At 35.8% G+C, this 26,617-nt stretch overlaps 1 protein-coding gene and 1 long non-coding RNA gene across 38 annotated transcripts in view; one reads left to right on the forward strand and one right to left on the reverse strand.

Moving 5' to 3' along the window:
* Window positions 1–8,172: 8,172 nt before the first annotated feature.
* Window positions 8,173–26,617, reverse strand: part of LOC6493876 (B-cell receptor CD22) — a 94,813-nt gene continuing 76,368 nt past the window's right edge. For 10 of the 36 annotated variants that reach the window (XR_006507092.1, XR_006507089.1, XR_006507088.1 and 7 more), the window contains 4 exons: window positions 17,713–17,807; window positions 14,159–15,571; window positions 8,900–10,459; window positions 8,642–8,752 (listed from right to left, as the gene is read on the reverse strand). Coding sequence is in view for 20 of the 36 variants with exons in the window: in XM_032454249.2 (XP_032310140.1) it covers window positions 10,189–10,226; window positions 10,285–10,459; window positions 14,159–15,571; window positions 17,713–17,807 (1,721 nt within the window). In the remaining 16 variants the exon portion in view is untranslated. Of the gene's footprint in view, window positions 8,423–8,450; window positions 8,586–8,639; window positions 8,753–8,899; window positions 10,460–14,158; window positions 15,572–17,712; window positions 17,808–19,604; window positions 19,660–26,617 lie in introns of those variants that run through there. The other 26 variants (XM_014909107.2, XM_032454257.2, XM_014909103.3 and 23 more) reach the window with 20 other exon arrangements.
* LOC26515499 overlaps window positions 14,532–26,617 on the forward strand; it is a 74,814-nt gene continuing 62,728 nt past the window's right edge. Inside the window, exons 1-2 of one of the 2 annotated variants that reach the window (XR_004310882.2) lie at window positions 14,532–14,671; window positions 18,734–18,894. This is a non-coding gene — a long non-coding RNA (uncharacterized LOC26515499). Of the gene's footprint in view, window positions 14,672–18,733; window positions 18,895–26,617 lie in introns of those variants that run through there. The other variant, XR_006507097.1, reaches the window with a different exon arrangement.

Genomic DNA, 26,617 nt, shown 5'->3' on the forward strand with positions numbered 1-26,617 from the left:
ATCCTTCGTTCCTCTGTTCTCGCCGATAATCCTTTCTCCAATTCCCGTCGCATTTTCATTGGCGGGATCTCTTTGTTGCCCCCTTTGCCCCGCTTGGGTCTCCGATATATATTGTTATTATGCAGGTCACCAGAATTCGTCCATTTCAAATGCATTTCTTCGTTTCTGCGTTTTCTAAACACAGCTGCGCTGTCGTGGGCCCCTTCGTTCCCTTCGTTCCCCGCGTGCCCCGCTCTCTGCTATGACGCCCGCCCGGGACCGTTACGCTCCACTGTGATTCCTCTTTTTCCTTCTTCCGTGCGCGCAAGCTAGTCATTCTGCCCCCTCATGCCGTCTACATTCCAAACGCCTTTCTTTCCTACCGTACTTTCTAAACACACCCGCGCTGGCCCGTCCGTAACTAATAATTATTAGTTAAGATGAATTCTGATTTAATTACGGCGGTTCGATGTATATGATGCCAACAAATTATAAATGCTATTCGGAAAAAAAGTATTGGTTTAATCCAATAAAATGTTCACAAAAAAAACAAAAGGTACTAAATTCTATCTAATTATACACGTTGATGCTGAAACAGCTTGTTTTTTCGAAAGTCGCCACGACGAATGAGTTGGTTGCCTCAGCAATCGTCGAGCTAGCCCATTACATAGCCAATGTAAGGTTATGTCAATAAGAGGTTCGGCGCAGAAAAGTGAGGTTATGTGTGTATCTAGGTTCCTATTTGGCGAGGTTCCACTCATGATTCTATACTGCCCCAATTACGCACACATTTCTAGTGACCACAGAACTCCTCGCCTATAGTGGGTTGAGTCTGGGCCTTACCGCTTTTCCAACACGGCTGCCCTATAAGACACGTGGTGGGTCCGACGGCGACTTCTGGGTCGAACGGAATAAGCTCCGTTCTGCCCCGCAGATTCAGTTGTCAAAGTGCGTGGTTTCAAGATGACTTGGGGTTGCCAGATAATTCGCCTTAACAGTCATAAATGGGCTGTCTATAATCGACTAATGCTTATCGGCTAAGGTTTGTTTACATTATCGGAATTTATTTTATTTACGTCGCCGACTAACATTCATCGTGAGCAGACGTCAGGTTATAATCAAATACTGTCGCTATCAGTTATTTAAATCCTCTTTTCGGTCATGCTTTCGTTCGCAAAATCAAATAGAGTTCTTTCCTCTATATTCTTCGACAGCGAACATAAGACTAACCTAGTCTTAGTTAGACAAATATGAGGCGCCCTGGGCCACCCAATTGACTTCCCGGAACTTCCAACAAAAAATACAACGAACCCCAAATATGGTATCAAAGCCAAAAAGAGTGACAAAACTATTTCGGAATACAATTGTTTTTCGGTTCATAAAGCGCTTTTTAATTTTAATTTGGCCTCAATCTCTAACTTAAAAGACGCAAATTTGTTATTGCTGCTTAACAAAGAAACAGATACAAACGCGATAATTAAAACAACACAACTGCCTGGTTTATGCGAAATTGAGTGCAAGCTTCACGAATCTTTAAATTCCATAAAAGGGACAATCTACGCACCCTATTTAAACGATATCCCCGAAGACGAAATCGTTCAGAACCTTAGCCCACAAAAAGTCACCTCAGTGTACAAATTCCTGAAGCAAACTGAAAAAACCTTTGTTTGTAAACCTTTGATGTAAACCTTTGATTTATTTAATCTCCTTTCCAAAATTTATATCTTATGGCATAATGCTAAAGTCTCGGAATTTATCCCTAATCCAATGAGGTGCAAGTCTTGCCAAAAACTTGGCCATACACAAAAAAATTGCAAAAATGAGCCAGCATGCAATACATGCGGTGGAGACCTCCACTTCGGTAACTGTACCCCCAAATGCGTTAGCTGTTCCGAAGCTCATGCCGCCTCTGATAAGAAATGCATCGCATTCAAGCAGCAAAAAGAAATACTAAAAATAAAAACAACTAAAAAATGTACAATGCGCGAATAACTTCTTCAGAGCTTCTTCTTCCAGGCAACCCAAAACTTTCAGCCCAAGCAGCCATGCAGGCGTTGCTGCGGTAAAGCAGCACGCAAATAAATTTTAAAAGAGCCGTTAAAACAGCAAAAAGGAAATCGGTTGAAGCTTTTATTCCAACATAACCCCACTGGCTACAACAAAGAAGGTTTGGGCCGACATTAAATTTCAACAATTTAAATATATCCAAGCTCAAAACAATGTGCTCACAGAACCATTTGAAATTGCTGGTATGGAAAAATGGTCGGAATATTCTTGGGATGAATGCTACTATACTATACTATAGTGGGTGGGTAGGAAAGTCTTTAGTTTAGTAAAGACTTTCATGACTCAGCGCTTATTTATCGCTAAGATAAATAACGTCCTCTCTTTCTTCTTTAAACTTCACAACGGAATTCCGCAAGGATCACCGTTATCGGTTGTTCTGTTTATAATAGCCTTCGAACAAATTAATAACATCATAGCAAAGGATAAACAAGTCAAATTAATAATGTATGCAGATGACTCTATTATTATAAGCAAAATCAAAGACCTAATACAATTAAATAACATCCTAATAACTATACTAGATGAAATTTATAATTGGCTGGGTTCTGGTGCAACACTCCCCAAACATATGTAAAATATGGCACATATGTAAAAAGCACAAATGTACATATCCTAGCTTAACCTTTATTACACTCGCAATTGAATGCGTTGATAATTTAAAAATACTAGGTGTATATTTCGATAAGAAACTTACTTATAAAAAGCAATTAATAGTTTTAAGAGACAGCCTTGAGAAAAGGCTAAATGTCATTAAATACCTAGTATCAAAGCACTCTCTTATCAATATAAACTTCCTAATTCACGTCATAAGGGACCTAATACTTGATAAAATTGAATACGGCCTGCCTATATTTGGGTGGGCTGCAAGTCAACACATAAGACTACTTAGATCTGGCGATCACACTGCTGTTAGACGTAGCATCAATGCATTTCCGACATCACCAATAAAATGCATCTTAGCTCAAGCCTGGCTTCCATCTATTGAAAACCTGGTATCTGACTACATAGAAAAACTCATCCATAAACTCTTTTGCTCCCCCAACAATCTCCTACAAAGCGAGTTTCTAAAAATTGCTAAGCAACGCAGAAAATTTAAACTCCACCCTTCGGCGTTGCATTGGACTTGCCAAACATTTAAACATCCACCTGCCGCCCACCAACCATAAACTTCCTTCACCACCTTGGCTACTACGGGACTCCGCCATTCAGACTGGACTTCAAAAACTTTCCAAGTATATCACTCCGGGTGAGTCCTACCGCAAAGTTTTTGCCGAAGAATCGAGCAAGCCGATATTTAAAAACCGAACGTGGCTGTTTACCGATGGGTCAAAAAGCAAACACAACACCTCATTCGCATGTGTAGATCAGAATGGGCACATCATTACTGCCGGCCAACTACCAGACTACTACTCAATATTCTCAGCAGAGGCAGTAGCCATACATTCAGCCATAACCTACATCCAAAGAGACGCGGAAGATTCGTGATTTGCAGCGATAGCCTATCATCGCTACAATCAGTTCGAAATATAGAAAACAGAAATCCAACGATCTGTAACATCAGAGATTCATTAATACAGGCCCACTAAGCTGGTGATCTTCTGGGTGCCCAGCCACAAGGGTATAAAAGGCAAAGGGCTCGCGGACGCTAAGTTAACAGCAATATCTCCAACCATAACGGTTATCCCATTAAACCAAAAGGACATAAGGAGAGCCCTTTCCATCTACCTAAATAACATCAGGATCGATGGCTGGGCATCCTTCCAACATGGGTACAAAAAAGAAAATCCCAACTTGGAGACGGTACCCTGCAAAATGCAGCCGCGCCAAATCTACGCTCTTCGTTCGTCTCCGTATTGGACACTGAAAAGCCACATACAGCACCCTCCTCACATATGAAGACCCACCTAACTGCCAATTTTGTGGACAAATCTTATCCACCACCGACTTATTAGACACCTGTCCACAATTAACAAGTATTAGGAAACGCCATTTCCCACATTCCCTACCATCATCCCATCTCGAAATATCCATTCCCAATATTAATAAAATCTATAAATTTTTCAAAGAATGCAACTACTTTGAAATTTAAAATGTAAACAAAAAAAAAACAGTGTTGCTAGTGCTCGCCGCGATAATTTGCATTAATATTATTTTGTATTATTGTTAATTATGTAAATATTTTATTTATTTACGCAATCTAATAATCCAATTCGGAATTGTTTTTGTAACAGGGAGAAGGAATCATCTCCGATCCCATAAAGTTATTTATATACTCATTTATTAATCCGTATGAATGTTTATGATTATCTTATATCCATTATGTTACCATTATGTTATGTTTTTAAGTGCCTTTTTTCGATGTTGGTTTTAAATCCTTTCTCTGAGATTTTATATCGCAGAAAATTTAATTCTTTTTTGAAAAAGTGGCCCTTGTCGATTTGTATCATCATATTGGATTTTTTAGGATTATTTCTTGAGTATGGATTGTGGAGAACACCATATGGAGTACACCAAGATCACATTGAATCTGTACAAAAAAACTTCCTTACTTTTGCTCTTAGGGGACTTAATTGGGATGCAAATCTTTACCTCCCCTCTTATCGTAGTAGATTTTTACTAATCAACTTACCATCATTAACAAACCGTAGAACGATGCTGGGTGTCATGTTTCTATATTATCTTATTTATGGAAATATAGACAGCCAGCATTTACTAACACGCTTAAATTTTAAAGTTCCTAGTAGAAGGACTAGAAACTTCCGTCCTCTACTCCTCAGCCATTGTAGTTCGACATATGCCCAGCACGATCCGTTCAGGGTATTATGTTCGAACTACAATGGTCTCTACCACATCTTGTCACTTTGTTCTACTAACAATCTTAAATCGCTTATATTAACCGTTTTATCTGTGCAACTCTCTTCCTCGTGATATCTTTCTCCTAATCCTCGCTTATCTATCTCGGATCTATTCCCGCGATTCGATCCGTACGTTACGCGGCAGCGTCCCTCGGTCGGTTGGACGGGAGGTGGGCTGTAAAAAAGAAAACATTTTGCTTAGGTTTCGGTATGATCGTTTTTTGTTTTGTATGTGTTACCGTAAAATGTCATCTAGAGCTCTTTGGAATATTGCTTTGTTTTTTTTTAATCCTAATGGTAATCTGGTAAATTTATCCGAATACAGTTTTTCCATGACCGACTCTTCAAGTGTCGTTACAACTAAAACGTTACAACTATAAAATTTGTAACGTTTTCTGTAATTCTCTAAAAACGCTCTAAAATCCACTTTTTAAGTCTACTCCTGAGAAGAATCCATTGTTAACTAATTATGCGATTATTTCGACTATTTCGGGGTTATAGTGAGGACCTCGTTGAGCTTCCTATAATCAATAACTAAACTGAACTTTTGTTGTTAATTCGGGTCGGTTTTTGGTTGGTACGTTAGTTTTTGTACGTTCGCAAGTCAGCGAAAAGTTTTTTATAGGTATCAGTGAAACTTTTTGTTATTGTTAGTAAGTGAATTTTAATTTTTCTATTCTTTTACAATATCAGAAGTGTCGAAGTCTCATAGTGTCGATATGTAATATAAATAATGTATGTATTTAATATAAACAATGTATGTAATATAAATCATTTTTGAGGGGTGTCGGAAACGTTTAAAATTTAACTGTTGTGTGTTGTGTTCATTACAATGTAATGTAGTTTGCGCCCGTGTCGATTAAGAAAAAAAAATAAGCCTCATTTGAAATGGAGATTCCAGGAACTCTTCAACTTGTCGACGTATGCATTCAGGCGAATAGTCATATGGCTTGAAACGATGCGCGAGGTTGTTAGCAAACGCTTCAGCTTTCTCTAGGCTTGTACGGCACCAGCCACCTGAAAGGTTTCTAATGACTGATTTAGGGGTGGGCTTAGTCTTGTACCTGATACCAATGTCAATGTCAGAAGATTCCTAGATTGTATGTTAACCTCGCTAAGATGTTTTAGGTAGGCTTTGAATGCGCTTATATTAGCACCTCTGGCAAGGAATCGCGAGCGCTGTGGTTTTTTTACAGGTGTGGCGTACATCATGGCTAGGATAGGAGAGTGATTCCAGGAGATGTAGCATGTCTAAAGCGTAAAGCATTTGCGATGAAATCAAGCGCTTTCGGTGTTATCAGGGGCTTATATGAGTAAAAAGTGGGTTTACCCGTAGCAAGTACTTGGTAATTCCCATTTTGAATGACTTCTTAACACTGTTTGCCCTTGCTACAGGCTCAAGGTCCGCACACCAAGGATTTTAATTCTGATTGAATCCATCTTTCTGCTGAAGGTAGATATAATGTGACATTTCCTTAAGGGAAGTGGCATGAGCAATACATTTACCACAAATAAAGTCCAGTAGTTGCCCAAAAGTGTGACATCTTTGACATTAAAATAATTCGTTTCTACGGGAAGCGTTCGTTTTTTTGGGACTCTGATACGTTTGCATCCTGTGTTTATTGAGATTAGATTATCTCAACAAATTTAAAAACGAAAGGTGGCTGTTTATTATAAATTTCGAAAACGATGAAAGAGAAAAATACGTACACCTGAATGTTCTTTCAATCAATCTTTGTGGGGCAGTATATGTTAAGGACCTCAAAATCGTTATCAGTAAATCCCTGTTCTATATGTGATTTCGGTACATTTGAATAGATTACATTGAGCACTACTTTGGGATTACTTTGAGGATTACTTTGGGCCTACAGAATGCCTTGCTTCTTTTGGCTGACGGTGCCAAAATTGGCAGTTAGCATTGAACAGCTGCACGAAAAGCTTCAGAGTAGGCTATATATATTCTGGAAACACCAAATTTGGAAGTGTGACTGGTATAGTTTAAGGAGCCAATGCTACGATCAAGGGATTTTTCCAATAAGAATGGATCGCTTTCATAAGGGACGCAAATAGCTGAGATCTTGTTAAATTTTGCAAATTGACCATCTCCACAAAGGGCACCTGTATCGCCATTGGTAGAGTCAATATATCGCGTATTCATTGTTACCCAATGCCTTTGCAGAAGAAAAAATTGGCGGCTTGTTGAGTGGCATTGTGGCCTGCAACTTAGTTTTGCTGATATGGGCGGGTTAGCAAACTGGTAAAGATGGCTGAGCCAAGTCTTTGCGTTTTCCCAGGAGCTGGAAAATTTTGCCCAGGAGCTTGGAAAGGCATTTGGAATTACCTGTTTTATTCTGAACTCTTTTTCTTGAACTCCTTCCGTGTTCACAACAAATCCCTTTAAAGGCGTTTTTAGAGAATTACAGAAAACGTTACAAATTTTATAGTTATCCGTGTCTTAAAAAACTCCTATTTAATTGACAAAAACATTGTTTACCTAACTTCGAACTTTCCTTCAATACAAAATTAAAACTTGGTATGCTCTACTGATTTCATGTTCATATTATTAAATCAAATCATGTCATATTCATGCATATCATTGCTTAGAAACTTTTCTCTTCTCTCTTTTCTTCCCATTCTTGCATAATGGTCTTGAAAAATCTGTTTCCACTTTCTTTTCTGTTTCTACTCTTGCTAATAATATTTTCGTTGATCTTAAATACAGCTTATACTCGATACAATTCTGTTATTTACAAGATCCAAATTACCTTATACTTATACTAACTTTATACTCACCCTAGCACCTTACTCATCTTAGCTTTGTTTTCTGAGCTATGTTTAGAAAGAACTGAATGGACTCCAAAATTGTTTATTTTATTTTTAAACTAACTTTTTTAATACATGCTAATTTAATAAACCATTTATATAGCTTATCAACGACAACACCTGACAAGAGAATCACGTTTCGATCTCTGGAGATACTCATGTAAACTGGCCGTGGGGCACATAGTTTCTTTCAAAGCAGTTAGACTCAGAGTGCGGTTATAAAGTCCATCGATACCAGTCGTAGAAATCTTTAAAACTGAGCATAGAAACAGGATGACGCACAGCCGGACATGCAGAATGTATATTTATAGGGGCTCCCTTAGTGCGTTGCACACAGCACTCTGAATCTGCTCTGATTCAAATAGAAATGTAATCACTGTGTAATCAATACACTTAGTCCTATGTAATCAATGAAGTCTATTTCGTTCTTTCTTTTACCTTAATTAAATCAATTTTTATATTTATATTTTATTTGGCCATAAAATCACAATATCATTAAGTTCAAGCCTTTCAGTAAATTTGAAATGCTGTGCTTTTAATTAATCCATGAATTATTTATCTTCATCAAGAACTCCAGTAATTTTATTTTTCTTTACTTTTGCGTATAACGATGCAGCCTTGTAATTAATGGGTCCGTAGTGTTGACTTTCGAGATCAGCATAAATAAATTCATCATCAAAACTTGTGGCATTTAATGGCTGTTCATTAAGAAAAAAAAAACAATACTTTATTAAATAATTAATATTTAATAAGAATTATATCAAGCTTTGGCCATGCTTGTGGTTATAAAAATTCTTATTGAAATAAATAAATAACTACACAAATGAGATGGTTAGAAATCACAATAGTAGCAACATAGATCTGAAAAAAAAAAAAATTTAACAAAAATAAATTTTAAAAATTACATAAAATTACCTTTTAAATAGCAAAGTTAACATATCTTTTATTTATTCAATAACTAAATATTTTCAAATTTAGAATATATAGGTATTGCTGCTTTTGAAAGGGTCCTCAAAGTCGGAAAGATGCTAAAAATGACAATTGGTTTTAATTATGTAATGACTTTTCTAAGTTTAAATAAGTTTTTTACAAAATAATTATTTTATTGGGCATTTAAAAAAAACTAGACCATTTTTTATAACATATAAAATAATTTTAAATTAATAATTGCTTACCAGCTAATTTCTATTAGACATTAAATAGTTATGAATTAATTTTTTATGAGGGACTGTATTCCAAGCTGAATTTATTCGTGAAGATAAAAATTGGCCAATCTTAGAGACTTTCTTTCCCCATATCTTAGTCTTGCAGTCATTCCGTTTTTTAAAGTGTGCATACATTGTAAAATATATGTATTAATATATTCTTATGTTCACATAGATAGACAGATAGACATAGATAGAGATACATAGACAGACGGAAGCGCGGACGCATAACGAACAATGCTATATCGACTCGACTGTTGATGCTAATCAAGAATATGTACATATATTATATTGAGTCGGAAATGATACAACAAAAATGCCAGAGTACAAACTCACCGAATACCTTGTTTAATAACTAAGATCTTATAAGTTCAGAAACTTTTTTAATTTCTAATTGAAAAGTTGTTTGTTAAGGATTTTAATCTGAGAATGACATTTTTTTTTACCTTTCAGAATTTATTTTAAAAAAAATACGCTTGTAGTACTTAAGAAGTTTCCTGTTTAAAAATTATCCATGTAGTATTACATTTTCTATTTACATATACCTATCATTCTTTTAAATACTTTCTTATTGCTAACATATATGAATACCTATATACTTCAGAAGCTGCATTAGAGGTTTATGTTTTAAAAATAAAATAAAAGAATATTGCTTTAAGGAAAATTCATTTTACATGCATTGAAAAAATTAATAATTAAAGGCCAGTCATTTTTAAGATTAGAATAAAGATAAGTTTTAGATGTATTTGTTTAAATTATTCAGTGACCAAGAATTCTTGTGCGTGAGTGTTAATATACTTATTTTTTATGTTATTTATTATGTAAAATGTAAAGGCTGCAAACCACATTAGTTGTTTTTATAATTATATTAACGCACAAAAATTAATATTTTTTGATTTTTTTTTTTTTTTAAGTAACAGGTATTCAGTTTTTTTGTTGCGAAATATGGGTTTCTGTGGCTTCAGCTTGAGTTGGTGAAATTGGCATAAATCCATTACTTTCATTTAATGTCATCGGTAGATTTATCAGCGGACCGTGGACGTGTTTTTCTATCATTTTTTGTCGGTTGTGATACAATTTTTTTCTTAACTCTTGTAGTTTTCCATTCGCAGTTTCCACATTCTGGAAGTGAAAAGTATGATGCTTACGCAATGGTAAACGTATTGGCCGCCGAACCACCATGCAATCATAAGTCCCATCACGATTTTGGTCTTCTATATCGTTTGTTATAGAAATAGTCGGAATCGACTGTAAATTGTCTATGAATAAGAAAGGACTTGTGATATTGCGTTGAAGTCTTCCGAGGGGTAATTTGCTTTTACAGTAATCTTTTTTAGTGATTTTGTTGAACTTACTGCTAATATTGATTAAAGAGTTATCAGTGTTTCTGAATTTATTCGACGATGCTTTCAATTTTCTTAATTGTGTTAGTGTATATGGATCACTAATGGTAAGTCTTCTGTATTTCCTTTTAAATTTTTTGCGGACACAGACGTCATTGTTTCCAATAATTTTTCGCAATTGTAAAAGCTATCAATATTGAAAAATGAAGTTTATAGTGATGTAAAGTATGTTGTTTATGCCGCCATTAATAAAAATAACATGCAAATAAAAAAGAAGAAAGTATTTGATATTTTTTGATATTTTAATATTCAACTGTATAAGTGTTTATACTTAAAAAATTTAAATGTTCAATTTCTTATGTTAAGAACAAGTCTTTTTCTAGAAGTCGACACCTAAAAAATTTTATTCGTCATTTTAAAGGTTCGTCACGTTGTGGACTGCTGTCCACAGTGATGTCGGCATCTTTAAACTCATTTTACTCTTTTGATTTTAATAATAATAGGATACACCGCATAAGCACTTAGTTGTGACAACATGAAGGTTTGCTAGGAAAATTTAAAAATGGCGGGCAGCGGGAATTCGGGTTTTTTATTTTTGATAAATAATTTTTTTTTTTTCGATTTTTTTGCGTATGATCGTTACATTAAGTATATTTTAAAGATTACCTTTTTAAATACTTAAATATACCAAATACTTGACTCTGGTCACTTTAAATAGATCGAGCGAGCAACGCGTCAGCTTAACAAAAACGTTAGAAAAAAATTTAAGAATGCCAAAAGACTATAAACAGAAAGTTCGGGATGCGTGGCTCAAAAACGAAGAGTTCAAGGCTTGGTTTTGTGCAGTTACTGCAAATGCACAATTACCGCGAAACTTTCCGATTTGCGCGCCCTTGCCGTGAAAAAAACACACAAAAGTGCTTTAGGCGGATTTTAAAAATCCAACAAATTAGATTTTATGACTTTGCCAATCAAAACGATGGAACATGATTTTTATGATTTATGATTTTTACCAAGCAGCAAATATAGACGAATTAATTGATATTTTAATATAGGACAAAAAAAATTAAATTTACTATTAACTAAACCCGAAAAATATATGTTTCGAACAAATTCTTAAGGCTTATTTCAAATTTTTTAGGCTTTTTTTTCACGTCAAAATCTGTTTTTTTTTCAAGAAAAAGTTGGCAACACTGTCCTGAGTCGATATGAGTATGTCCGTCTGTCCGTTTGTCTGTCTGTCTGTTTCTACGCAAACTAGTCTATCAATTTTAGAGCTATCGAGTTGAAACTTTGCACACATCCTTCTTTTGTTTTCAGGCAGTATATAAGTCTATAATCCTATAAGACTATATCCTATAGCTGCCATATAACTGATTGATCATAGCATTACATCAATCATCAATGGGGGGGTAGAGGAAGAGCAAAGCGTATGTGGATCAAGAACAATTTTTGAGATAATTTTCAACGTTGTTTATATTAATAAATCAATTTTATACATTTATTTCTGTTGAGATCATTCTACATAAACGTAAACAAAAACATGAAAGTCGTGTCATTTTCCCAAAACAAAATTATTTGCGCAAAGCAAAAACACTAGTACGCTTTGAATTACGCGAAATAAACTCATTTACGAGTTTTTCCAGATCGAGCTCGTCGGTCATATTTGAATAAATATGTAGAAGAGCGACGTTGTTCAGCCGATTTTGATGATATATGGTATTCGATTATTTGGAGTGGGTAATTTTACTACTTGGAATTTTTCGAGTGGGTCTAGCTACCCACTCAACCCACTACTCCGGCCGGGCCTGCCCACTATGCAACAATGCGCAGATAGATATTAGGCACATACTGTGCTTCTATTCCGCAATCGACAACCAACGTGCCTCCTACTTCAGCGACTTTCCCTATCCCTATCCTGGCTATCCTGGCTTTACCAACTTGTCAAATAATTTTAAAGTTCCTAAAAAAAGTTGGGAATTTCGTCAAATTGTATTTCAAAAATGGCTTACTTATTACAATTTTAGGATTTTATTTTTTACCTAATTTCTTTAGGATTTTAGTGCCAAAAATCAAAGAGACAAACATATGAACAAACTAAAAAACTATGTATTTTCGAAAACTGCACGGAGTGTTCAATCGATATAGATGACGGCGAACGTGTCCAGTTTATACCAAGATATGAGCTGGCGCTAAAACAAAATTTTATAAATTTTGGCCAAAAAACTTTATAAATATTTTTTGTGGGTACCATAGACTTCTACAAGCCAAATCCTTGCGTTCATAAATACAACAATCCAATATGGGAATAAAAATATAAAGGTCTATAACTATTCTAAATTTGGTCCGATTTGATTGAAATTTGTTGTTCAGATATAAATTAGGCATACAAATAGTTTGGCCTTAATAGTTTGGAAAGCTTTTTCAAAATACTTTTGTGAACCAGCTGCAGAAATTTGCCATTTATGGGAGTGGTAATGAAGGTGGAAAAAAATATAAAAATAATTTGATTTGCGTGGGTGTTGTAGGAGTCTATATGCAAAATTTAATAGTTCAATCTCTTATAGTCTCTGAGACCCACAGATGGATATAACTAAATCGACTCGTATGTTGACGCTGATCAAGAATATATATACTTTATGGGGTCGGAGATGACTTTTTCTCCCTGTTACACATATTTACACGATTAATTTTGCAATCTTCGAGTACCGGGTATAATAAAGAAAAAGAGCTATTTATATAAAAAAAATGATAGGTTTCCGAACCAAAATAAAACGTCGAGTTCTGGAACTCAGCCAAACGATTCATTCGATATCTTTGCAAATCAAAAATCTATGAATTATATTTAAGTAAACAGGAAACTGGGAAAATTACCCGGCTGACCCCCCCTCTCATCGGGCTTGGAAACATTGACGATATATTATAAATAATAAATCGATTAGATGCGAAGGAATTTAAAAAATTTCAAACATTCTCAAATAAACTAATGCGGAGATAAAAATCGATGTTCTATTTGATCTCAAAGTGCTATGCCCAACGCCAAGTGGATGACAATCGAATAAATACCAATTTCTCACCAAAAATTACGAATTAAATTTTTATGTAGAACAAGAAAAAACAACAAAGAAAATCTATCTTCGAGCAGAGCCGAAGTTGATACACCCTTGCAGTTAAGTAGCAGCTTATATTATTGGAAACATATAGGATCGTATTAGTTGGCCGATCCTTAAGAAATTTGGCAGATAGGATTAGATTGCCAAAATGGAATCCGTAGAAAGGGGAATCCGTCCCATCCATTTAGCTTAAAAAATACTAAAGTTATGCCGTTTCCGATCAATCATTTATATGATAGCTATAGGTTATAGTCGACGGATCCCGGCGGATCTGCATCCAAAGAAATGAAGGATGTGTGCAAAGCTTTAGCTCGATAGCTTTAAAACTGAGAGACAAGTTTGCGTAGAAACATACAGACAGATTGAATGAAGGATCGGCCGAGTATATCCCTTTCAAATATATATATATTTGTATCAGATATATCAGAAAATATATATAGCTGTTTCCTAACTGAAAGGGTATATCAACTTCGTCCGAAGTTAGCCGAAGTTACGTTTTTGTTTTTATTGATCCTGAATATTTCAAATTAATTTATGAAAAACACTAAATAGGTTTTGACTTTTTTTTCGGCCAGCATTAATTTAGTATTGTTTTTGGAATAATCCAAAATATGTACCTATATTCCGAGTTTGAGAGAAATCCGACGTAGGGGCTATTCGGAAGTTCGCTTTTCTGACTTTATTTCATAATAAAATGTTAAACATAGTGATATACAAATATCCGGCATATATTCAAAACATCACATTATTATTAATACCCAAAAAATACATACCTCGTATTGGTCTGGAATTGAATTTTTGCGTTGCCGTGATTCCAGAAGATTTTCTGAAATTTTGCAATTCGACTGATCGATTGGGTGGACTATTTTCGTTCGTTCCAAACATTGAATAATAGGTGTAGCACTATGATCAGTATTTATTTTTTGCTGGAATTGTTTATCTAACCTAACAACCTTTTTAGAAGAGCCGTCACTTTGTTTTAATGCAAAAATCGAAAACGATTTAGAATTATTTTTTACTGGTGAAGAAATAGAGTCCAAGCCTATATTCCCAAAACATGATGAATCCATTTCAATAAAGCAGTTTTGCTGATCATTTTTCCCACATTCCAGCTTATGAACAATCTTTTTATTATTATAGATTGAAGGCGAATTAACAAGTTTAATTTTTGTATATTTGCTTCGACCCAATGGAGATAAAGTTGGCATTTGAGATTCTTGTGAACTGTTGGATATTCCTGAGTCACTTCGGTTAATTCTGTATCTTGCCTGTTCAATGGACTGAAGGTTTGTATCAGTTTCTACTGCGCACCTTTTAATTTTGTGATTTAAATTCCTGTGAATTTTTTTTTGTGTTTCTTTAGTTGAAAACGAATGCATTTGTGCAGTAGCCAGGTATTTTTTAGATTTACATTCTCTTCCTATGCTTCTCACGCATTCATCAGAATTCTTTGACCGGTTCTCATCTAAAAATCCGCAATGTGTATCGCTATTGCCATTCCTATTGTTCATAAAAGGGTATTGCTGTTGGCATCTAGGTGAAATGCAAAGGCCTTCAACAGAAGGAGATGTAGTCAAACACGCCGTGGAATTCACGAAATGTTTTGTTTTAAAATTAGTTTCTTCAGCAGATTTTAGCAACTGGAACTCTTTTTCCATAGTTTTTTCTTGAATATTTTGCATACCTTTATTGTATTTATGGACGGTATTGGCAGCATAAAATCGATTACTGCCAGAAATTGAAATTTCGAGTGATTCTTTTTCCACATCAGTGGGGTGATTATCATGCGCGTTACCAAATGATAAATCATGTTTGGTTGATTTTTTGTTTAATTTTTGTGTTATAACATCTAAGGTATTATCCAATTCTAGATGATAAGGGTTTTTCTTGGTATTTGGATTTATCTTGGGAAAACAGGTTTGTAAGGTTAAGTTAGCTTTTTGAGAGTTATTTAGCCTATTAGAACTTTTCTCTTGATGGGGAACTTTAGATGATAAATATTCCATAGAAAACATTGGATGCTTTATCGGTTGTCTTAGCAGAATTTTTTTATCTAAAGAGTTGTGTAAAACAACTTGCGGATCGCCGTCAATAGCTTTGTTATAATCCTCATTGAGTTTTTTCGATCGCAAGCCGCCGTGTATCACATTAACGTTGTTATTAAAACTCTTAGGAGTGTTATACGACTTTAAAATATGTCCAATACGTTAGCAGCATGCGGTTAAGTGAAGTCGAATATGAAAATATGTTATTAAGAAGCAAGTAAGAAAATCTTTTGTAAGTAAATCTTTGTTAATGTGCTTATATATAATCTAAGAAGTAAAAACATTGTCTTAAAAAACAAGAAAGGAAAGCTAACTTCGGGCGGAGCCGAAGTTTATATACCCTTGCAGTTGAGGCGCAGTCCGCTAGGTGGCGCCACGCATCTTATATTATTAGATATATAGCGGATCGTATATAGTTGGCCGATCCTTATGAAATTTGGCATATCGAATTATTTTGCCCAAAGGGGAATCCATTGATACTCCCATCCTTCTAACTTGAAAAACAGCCAAGTTGTGGAATTTCTGATCAATCAGTTATATGGCAGCTATAGGATATAGACGGACGATCCTTATGAAATTTGGCAGATCGTATACGTTCCGAAATTAGAATGCAAAGAAACTCCCATCCTTCTAACTTGAAAAACAATGAAGTTATAGCATTTCCGATCAATCAGTTATATGACAGCTATAGAATATAGTCGACCGATCCCGGCCGTTCCTGCCTGCAAAGGAAAGAAGGGTGTGTGCAAAGTTTCAACTCGATAGCTTTAAAACTGAGAGACTAGTTTGCGTAGAAACGGACAGACTTACAAACGGACATGCTCTTATCGACTCAGGAGGTGATCCTGATCAAGAATATATATGCTTTATAGGGTCGGAGATGTCTCCTTCACTGCGTTGCACACTTTTGACCAAAATTATAATACCCTCTGCAAGGGTATAATAAATTACGCCTATATATTAAAAAATATATAAAAATTATTTTAGGAAAATAAACAAAATGAAATACATACAAACATATTAAATTAATACATATTTGCTTCAAGCTTATATTGTTTGCATTGTAAAATATTAGTATCGAGTGTCAAAAAAAAAGAAAGGATATACCCTTGTAGTTAATTGGCAGTTTATTTTGGGACACACATAGCTGCTATAAACTAAATTAATGCATTTCTGTGAAAGTATCGTCACAAAATCAAAATTTATAGCAGAAACTTTTTTTGATAGAAAATTGCTAGGAACTTAATAAAAAATAAAATTTAATGTTAAATATTAGCGAAGGTACTTATAAATATATAATATATTATATCTATTTTTTTATACATGTATAATATATTATAATATACACATATTTTTTAACAATTGAGAATTAAACTGTCAAATAAAAAACTTCCCGACGCGGTAAAATACCGGTTACAAACACGGATTATTTTATTGCAGGATATTTTGACGAAATATTTTCATCAATTAAATTGGATTTTTAATCTTATATTTTCTAAAAATCATGGCTATCTATAAAATCTTTAAAGCTTTACTTATGTTGTGAAGAAAAGAAAGCTAACTTCGGTCGGAGCCGAAGTCGATATACTCTTGCAGTTCAGTAGTAGCTTATATATTAGACATATATCGGATAGTATATAGTTGGCCTTATGAGAATTTCACTATCCAATCATTTTTTTATAAAAATGAAAACATTAGGGCGTCTTTAAAAAAAACAAAGGTTGCGCCATTTCCGATCGTTTAGTTACATGTCAGCTATAGGATATGGTCGTCTGATCCTTATGAAATTTGGCAAATTAGATCGAAATTAGAAATTGCCATTAATCTAGTCCAAAAAAAAACAACAGAGTTTCATCAATTCCGATCATTCAGTTATATGACTACTATAGGATATGTGCAAAGATGTGTGCAAAGTTACAAGTCGATAGCTTTAAAACTGAGAGACTACTTTGCTTAGAAACAGACAGACGGACAAACGGACAGCTTATATCGACTCAGGAGGTGATCCTGATCAAGAACGTATATACTTTATAGGGTCGAAGGTGTCTCCTTCACTGCTTTTGGTGTCTCCTTCACTGCATTCCTATACAAAAATGGTACTACATTGTATACACATATACATTTATAGTTTCTTTTTATTTTTTAAAAGATGGTCTAAAGTTGTATAAACTTATTTAATAAGGAAAAAGGGAGTTTATTTTAGATTAGTAATTTTAGTTTGCTAAACGCATATTTTGAGCAACTACATTTATAGATTTGATCAAAAATATATTTTAAATCACCTTGTTTGGCGCTGTTTGCAGACCATGGAACGGAAGATTCTCATACTCGCAAGGTTCCGTCAATGGTTCTCCCATAGAAGATGATTTGTCGTGTACTAAATAGAGAAAAATTTTGTTCGTTTCGATTTATATATTGTATTTGTTATTAAAATCATTTAAATATTTCGGATCCGATGAACAAAAAGAACCAATAAATAAAGAAATTATGAAAAAGAAAAATCGTTATAAATAAAACGATTGGTTATAAATAAATATTATAATGTTAATACATTATATAAAGTCGTATTAACTAATTAAATTAATTTCATAACATACTAAGCCAAAATTTTTTTTTATGAAAATTTAGGTTTAAATAATTAGAAGCTAAATTTGGCGTGTGGAAGATTATGCGATTGATGTTGGGTTGCTTGCTCAGTAACAGTGATATTTCAGGGGTCTATTCAATAAGAGGACTTATATGTATATTAGTAAATCAGATTTTGGAAATCACATACAAGATTTAAGGGGGAAACCAGTTTAGATGGTTCAAAAAATCGATTTTTTTTTATTGCATAAATTATTAGTACAACTATTCAAGAATATGTTGCTTGAATTTCAAAACAAAATTCCGATTAGTTCTGATGATATGAGCATTTGAGTAAACACCGATCGATTCAGTGCCACAGCGCGCGGTGCCACAGCGCGCGGTGCCACAGCGCGCGGTGGCACAGCGCAAAGGCGAAACGCCTTTTTTCAACTTGCGGGAATTCTAGCTCGAAAAGTTATTGACGAATCGAACTGAAAATTTATATGAAATTTCCTTATTCAAGTACGAAAAATATGAACCAAACTGTGGATTGATATTATTAGGTTTTTCATATATTTTTTTATGTAAGAAAGGTGAGAAAAATGATTTTAAAACATGACATTTTGTTCAAACACCTCCAAAACATTCAATTTTCAACTTTTTCATTCAGAGTTTGGTTCATATTCTTAGAAAATATGTTAGAAAAAAAAGAAAAAAAAAAATTAATGATTTCAGATCAAAACTGCAACCTCCATGTGTCCCGCAAGGACTCAACTCTGATGGCGATCGTCAATGGACACCACCCTCTAACTGCCCCAATTCTGGTGGAAATAACTTGTCAAAATTCAAAAGAGTAGTTCAAAATAGAAATAAACTACTATCCAAGTTTGAACAAATTTGAATTATTTTTTCTCATTAAAAAAAAATCACATAAAACACTCGAATTTCGGCCTCCTAAACTGGTTTCCCCCCTTAATATATAATTTTCAAATAACGAGCAATTTTATTACTAGCTGTTAAAGAACTGTGAGTATTAAATGTTTATAATCCATTAAAAACGTTCGGCCCGGATCCCTTTGAAAAAAAATGCAAATGGGAAAAGGTTATTAAAACTTTCTTGTGTTATCATGTTCTTCTAATAATAAAAATATTGAATTTCGTAGCTCTTTTACTCTGGTTAAATACATTGATCCGAACCTGGATTACCCTGAATACCCTTCAATTGTTATTAAGCATCAGCGACTCTGCTTTTTATTCTTTTTACTATTTATTCTTTTGGTCGAAATCCCCAGAGTTAAAATAGATACATGGGACTTATATTTTTCGTATTTTATGAACTTTCTGTATGCCTTTTCAGATAGTATTATATGTTTGGAGGACCTCCTGAGTCCATATAAGCATGTTTGTCTGTCCGTCGAGCTGTCTGAAGTCCATATAAGCATGTCTGTTCATCGGTCTGTCTGAAATTATTTTGATTATGACATTTTCATAAGGATCGGATAAAACTATCCGATAATAAAATACTTTAAACGTCATTATCTTTTGTTCAAAAACGATTAGTGCGTATATAAACTCAACATTAATGGGTGATAATAAATATAAATACCTAATTTGTCGCGTGTTGCTTCCTTCATCATATTGTTTACGTTTGCAATTATGAACTATAAAAATAAATATAAAAATACTTTTTTCTTACCTTTCACATAAATTGTAATAACTGTATATATGCCCTGTAAAGGGCGGGTCAATTCAGTCACCCACCAAATATAACCGACTTATTTTACCAGCTTCATAACCTTTACCAAAGTCTAGAACAAACACAGGTTCCAGACACAGTTTCCAAAGTACACCTAAGAGAAGAAATTTATCAAATTTGACCATACATTGAATTTTGTCATTTTTTTTTAGTGCATTTTAAATTTATGTATGTATACCAACTCAAATTAAAAAATGACATCAAAAATTGTTTATGGAAGATTTTGTATACCCTTGCAGAGTTTATTATAATTTTGGTCAAAAGTGTGCAACGCAGTGAAAGGAGACGTCTCCGACCCTATAAAGTGTATATATTCTTGATTACCTCCTGAGTCGATATAAGCATGTCCGTCTGTCTGTCGGTTTCTACGCAAACTAGTCTCTCAGTTTTAAATCTATCTTGTTAAAACTTTTCACATATCCTTCTTTTGCCGGCAGTATATAAGTCGGAATGGCCTTGATCGGTCTACTATATTCTATAGCTGCCATATAACTGATTGATCGGAAATGCCGTAACGTTGCTGTTTTTAAGTAAGAGGATTGGGACTTTCCACACATGTTATATTCGGTCAATGTATCTTATACATTAGCTATAACTGTCATAGAACGATCGGAGTTGTCATAACTTTGGTTTTTTTTATGTTAGAAAGGTAGGACTTTCTACGGATTCTATTTTGGACAATCTAATCCGATCTTGTTTTAAAAAGGGAAAACAAAACAAAAACAAGAAAGGAAAGCTAACTTCGGGCGGAGCCGAAGTTTATATACCCTTGCAGTTGAGTCGCAGTCCGCTAGGTGGCGACACGCATCTTATATTATTAGATATTTAGCGGATCGTATATAGTCGGTCGATCCTTGTGAAATTTGGCATATCGAATTATTTTGCCCAAAGAGGAATCCTATTGCTGCCATATAACTGATTGATCGAAAATGCCATAACTTGGTTGTTTTTCAAGTTAGAAGGATCGGACTTTTTATGCATTCTCATTTAGGAAAATTTATCCGATCTGCCAAATTTCATAAGGATCGGCTGTCTATATCCTATAGCTGCCATATAACTGATTGGTCGGAAATGCCATAACTTCGTTGTTTTTCAAGTTAGAAGGATAGGAGTTTCAATGGATTTCTCTTTGGGCAAAATAATTCAATATGCAAAATTTCAGAAGAATCGGCCGACTATATACGATCCGCTATATATCTAATAATAGGTGGCGTGGCGCCACCTAGCGGACTGCGACTCAACTTCAAGGGTATATAAACTTCGGCTTCGCCCGAAGTTACCTTTCCTTTCTTGTTTAATTTTAGTTGGTATACATACATTTCAAAAACCATATACGCTAAAAAAAATTATGGTCAACGCAATTACACGGCCCACATAATTCAATATATGGTAAAGTTTTATCTATTTTTCGCTTAGGTGTACCGCTGTGAAACTGTGGGTGATAGAACCTATTTTTGTTGAAAATGTTTTGCAAAAAAAAAAAAAAAAAGCAAACAGTTCAGATTCTTAAAAATTTGCTAAGAGTATTTTACAAAGTCATCTTTTACATCCAAACTTTATTCAACTTTTCAAATTCATAATAGATACCAAAAAAAAAAACATTTCTTGTTGCATACTTTTGTATGGTTAGCAATAAACAACTCAAACAACGCAGAATAAAAAGTCTATAACACTTCTAAAAATTCCCAATTAGGCTTTAGCTAGGACTTCGATAGCGTAACTATTGATGCGAATAAATTTCAAACTTGTAGAAAAGAGATAAAGGGATTTTTTCTGTAGATTTAGTGATTTGACGCCGCGGGTAAATAGCGTATGTACAGGCGGACTCAGCACTCGGTCGGAGCTTACAAGCATTTCCCCCTCCTTCTCTCCTTACTTTTAGCGGAATTTAGCATTGCATGATCATTGTCCAGGTGCTAAGCAAAGAAGACCCAGCTACTAAAGCTTAGTTGAAGGAAAGTCAAAATATCTAGAACTCAGACCTCAGGCGTGACCTTTTAGGTATCAAGTACAGCCATCTCGATACTTCCACTAGAAAGCCCAACTCAAATGGTAGTGCTTGGACACTTTCCAACCCGAAGTGTCCACAAGTGTCCGAAGTGTCACAACGAAGCTTGTGGGCTCGGTGATGAAACCCTTTAGCTCCGACAAGGATAGAGGGCCCTTGCCATGTTGGTCGCCAGGCGCCGTGCATACCACACCGAGGTACCAAATAACGCGCGGGACACCATGGCCATAGTATGCCCGAGGAATGATTCCAAGTCTCCGGTCATTCGCTAACGCAGCGATGCGATGTGCATGAAAAAATCATGCGCTTGCTGACCATGATGTTAAGGTACCGGCAGCTGGAGATTCCACTCCAGAAGATGCCTCCGGGATGTGTTCATAGAGGTTGTTAGCATACAACTCCGGCATAAGCTCCTGCGAAGCGTGGCGACTTCTTGATCGACTAGTTGGGAACGTTGCACTGCGTTCGGCTTGACCTCGAGGCCAAATCTTGAACTTCTTGCTCGTCAAGACCACCCTTAACTCTTCTGATGTGGGGGTGCGGATAATGGCATCGCCACACCTCGTGCAGGCCAAGTTCCAGTGAAGGGGCGCACCTTGTCAGCAACCTCTTTACTCGAAAGTTTCGGGTTCTTGCTCACACAAAGGCCACGTACGACGCACCAAAAGCTTACACACAAACGTGCGAACGAAAACACAAGCAAGAGCACCCTCAAAGCCCTCAAATTTCATTTTCGGCAACGAAAATTTCCTCAGCCTTTACTAGCCTTCGGTTGTATCAGCTACGTCAGCCCCGGCTGAGTGCACGGCCATCTACGGCAAATGCACTTGTTGCCCCCGGTACTAGCGGTGAGATAGCCATGTTGGCTACTGCAAAAATAATGGTGGAGGGGAGTCGCGCCGAAGCCTTAGTTCCTTGCCAAGTACTTTTTTATTCAGGATCAGCTAAGGAGATAGAAATCTTTCGTTCAAGTGTCCGAAATTGCCAATACTGGCTTCGCGTTTCATTGCTCCGAATATTCGACCCTTGTCGACGGTGTCATCGCCGCGTAGTTTCGCCACCCTATTTTCAGCTTGGATGTCTCCAGTTGGAATATTCCGGATAACCTCACTTTAGCTCATCTACAGTTTTCCAAAGGTCTTATCCACAAATCTATCTTTCAGCTGGACTATTATTTTTGTAGAAAATCCGACTTGGATATAATATGTAAGGGGGCGGTTCACATGTGCAGAGAAAGTCTTTCGGGGCCACTGCCAAGGACGTTGCGACAAGCCCAAGCCATCAGGATGAACGTGGAAGGTTTTGCTACGTCAATTTTAGGAAATCGAAGACTGCGTTGAGCCCATCGTGAAGTGGACAAAGGAGGAGTTAGATGGAAAGGCGCATTTCGTGCAAAATTCGGCTTGATTCAGGCGACTACTGTGAGTCTTCCGTTAAAATGCTGTCCTGATTAGCTAGGCGAATCTTACTCCCAAGTCGTGCGAAGATTTATCTTCTTTCTCTGATAACCTGTTCTCCGTTTCTTCTTGGTCCTCCCGTTAAGCTGTAGACAAGGGTTCGACAATCTCCGCACTTATTCGCTTATGGGCATAAGTTTTCTCAGCCAGTTTGGCATAAGGATGTCACTGCTAGCGTCATCAAGTCTGGAACCCAACTATTATAGCGACTAGGGTGCGGGTGCATTTTAAAAAAATTTAAAGTTTAAAAAACTCACTATTGGTCGATTTCCAAGAGCGGAATTTATACACAAAGCCTCGCGCTCTGTAAGCTATTATTCGATTTCAATACTGGACAATTTGGGCGAGAAAAAAGGTGACGAAGGCATTGCACAAACGTATCCAATTCTACTAGAACAAGCTTCGACTGCTGGAGCACATTATGGCATATCTCCTGGAGAAAAGTGTCAGCGACTGCCAAGTCTTTTTGGTCACGGGCCTTTTATTTTATAAGCCAGAAGCTCACAACAAGGCTCCTGTAACATGTTACGTGTGTGTTCATTTGTTTTACTACCAAAGCAGCCCACTTGAAGCTTGTAGAAAATCTATCTAGAACTGACTTTTTGCAAGCTTCAAAACAAGGTTTATATGCGTCCGCCGAAAGCCGCAACACATTTGGTCTGACAACGCAACCAATTTTGTTGGAGCGGCTTTAAAAACCGCAAAGGTATCATTTTTATCGGACTTTTGAACCGTCAGTCCCTTTCGAATAGAAAAACGGGTACTAAATTTGACAACACATCTTTCTTAAAACATGACTGAGGCGTTCTTGACTTGAAATTAGAACGAATTGGGTATCAATATCACTTTGTGGGAAGGAGGCTTGAGGTGCACGGAGCAACAACTGAACTTTAGAAACCTCGTCAGGGATAGCCCAAAAGTAGAGTTCTCGGCTGATGTGTAAAGGGTACCGTGTTCAAGCCTAGTTCGAGAATTCAACTTTTGTTGTTATTTTTTTGTTTTTCCATAATAGGTGTACATTGTACAAGTAGAAAACCGCTGATTTGACTCGATGGTGCCATTTTCGCAAATCGGTGACAAATTTTGAACGGCAACGCCACACGGGCAGCTCAAGTATGGGTCAACAACTCGTTGCCTGGTTTGTGTGTTATTATCTAGCTGGCTAGTTATTTGCAATAAAGCCTGAAATTTAGAAAAAAAATCCGTTTTATACTTACTTTTTACTTTATTAATTTTGTTGTTTTTTTTCCAAAATTTCATATTTTTATTAAGACCATAAAAAATGAAATAGGACCTGGCAGTAATAGTAAAATTAGTATCGACTATGACTAAATGGTTAAAGAATCGCAATGTTTGACTCGAACGACTCTACACCTACCACATTCAATAAAAATTAATTATATTATTATTAAGTTTAAATAAAGTTGTTTAGCATACTGAAATAATAAATTTTAAGAAATATGAATACAAAAAATAAATAAATAACTAAAAAATAATTTACGAATTTTATTTGTCGGATTTATATAAAAGACGACTTTTTTATCCGTATGTGAAATCACCAAAAGTCAAGTCTTTAACTTAGTCTATTGCCCCTTAAGGATGAAGTTGGAGGGCAGACCCCAACTCGGGGGAAAATGCCGGGCCAGGCAACAGCAGCTTCGTAAAAAAAACACAATAAGTTTACTTTATTTATTGCTATTACCGTTATTGTTGGTCGCAAGCAGCTTGGCTTCAATGGGCCTTATCTGTAGCATTTTAAGCTAGCGAATTTTTTCTTAATCAGGCGGGCTCTCACTCTCGACTATCATCTCATCGCATACGCACCATAAATTGGGCTAGCTTTTCTTCTTTTCCTATTTTATCTGCACCTTAATAAATATTATTACAACGTTCTGAATATATATTTCCGTTCTTTATTTTTGTAAATCAACTGCATTGTTCATCTGTCTTTTATTACATCAACAAGATTTATACCTTTTAACTGGTTCCAAAACATTTTCAAATATGTCTGCCGGTTTGTTGAAAATTGCATCACATGCAAATTATCAAACCAACCTGTAGGTGAAGTACAGGCAGAGCTACATTTTTTGCGCGGTTCCCACTGCATACGTACAGCCCACCTCCCGTCCAACCGACCGAGGGACGCTGCCGCGTAACGTACGGCTCGAATCGCGGGAATAGATCCGAGACAGATAAGCGAGGAATAGGAGAAAGATATTACGAGGAAGGGTGTTGCATAGATAAGGCGGTTAATATAAGCGATTTAAGATTGTTAGTAGAGCAAAGTGATAAGATGTGGTAGAGACCATTGTAGTCCGAACATAATACCCTGAACGGATCGTGTTGGGCATATGTCGAACTACAATGGCTGAGGAGTAGAGGACGAAAGTTTCTGGTCCTTCTACTAGGAATGTTAAAATTTAAACGTGTTAGTAAATGCTGGCTGTCTATATTTCCATAAATAAGATTATATAGAAACATGACACCCAGCATCGTTCTACGATTTGTTAATGATGGTAAGTTGATTAGTAAAAGTCTACTATGATAAGAGGGGAGGTAAAGATTTGCATCCCAATTAAGTCCCCTAAGAGCAAAAGTAAGGAACTTTTTTTGTACAGATTCAATGTGATCTTGGTGTACTCCATATTGAGGACTCCAGACACACGATCCATACTCTAGAATCGGACGGACCAGTGATGTATATAACGTTTTAGTTATGTACGGGTCATTAAATTCTTTTGACCATCTTTTAATAAAACCAAGCACACCCATGGCTTTATTAACCATGGTAGATACATGGTCGGTAAATTTAAGTTTCAAATCTAATAGGACACCTAGATCGTTAACCTGAGTTAATCGTTCTAAGGCGTTCCCATAGAGAAAGTACATAGCCTGGTGAGGACTAGATCGGTAAAAAGACATAAGTTTACATTTCGATCCATTAAGCTTTAGGTTATTTGCTAAACACCAATTTTGAAGTTTATCCAAATCGGATTGAAGTCTAGACTGGGCGCTAGTGAATTTATACTGAAGGCATAGCTTAACGTCATCAGCGTACATAAGTACAAGTGAATTAGTTAAGGCAAGGGGCAAGTCGTTAATAAACAAAGTAAAGAGTAGGGGTCCAAGATGGCTTCCTTGGGGCACCCCCGATGTGGCGCGGACTAAACGCGAGGTAACATCTTTAAAGAAAACACGTTGGGTTCTCCCTGATAAGTAGCTCGAAATCCACATAAGAAGATCAGTTGGGAATCCCAAAAGACTGAGTTTACTTATAAGAAGCGAATGGTTAACAGAGTCAAATGCTTTACTGAAGTCAGTGTATATGACGTCTGTTTGTAAGCCATTCCGGAAGCCATCCGTGATAAAAGATGTTAGCTCCAATAAGTTGGTAGTGG

Source organism: Drosophila ananassae, chromosome 2R (assembly GCF_017639315.1).
Source record: "Drosophila ananassae strain 14024-0371.13 chromosome 2R, ASM1763931v2, whole genome shotgun sequence".
In the NCBI taxonomy this organism is placed as follows: Eukaryota; Metazoa; Arthropoda; class Insecta; order Diptera; family Drosophilidae; genus Drosophila; species Drosophila ananassae.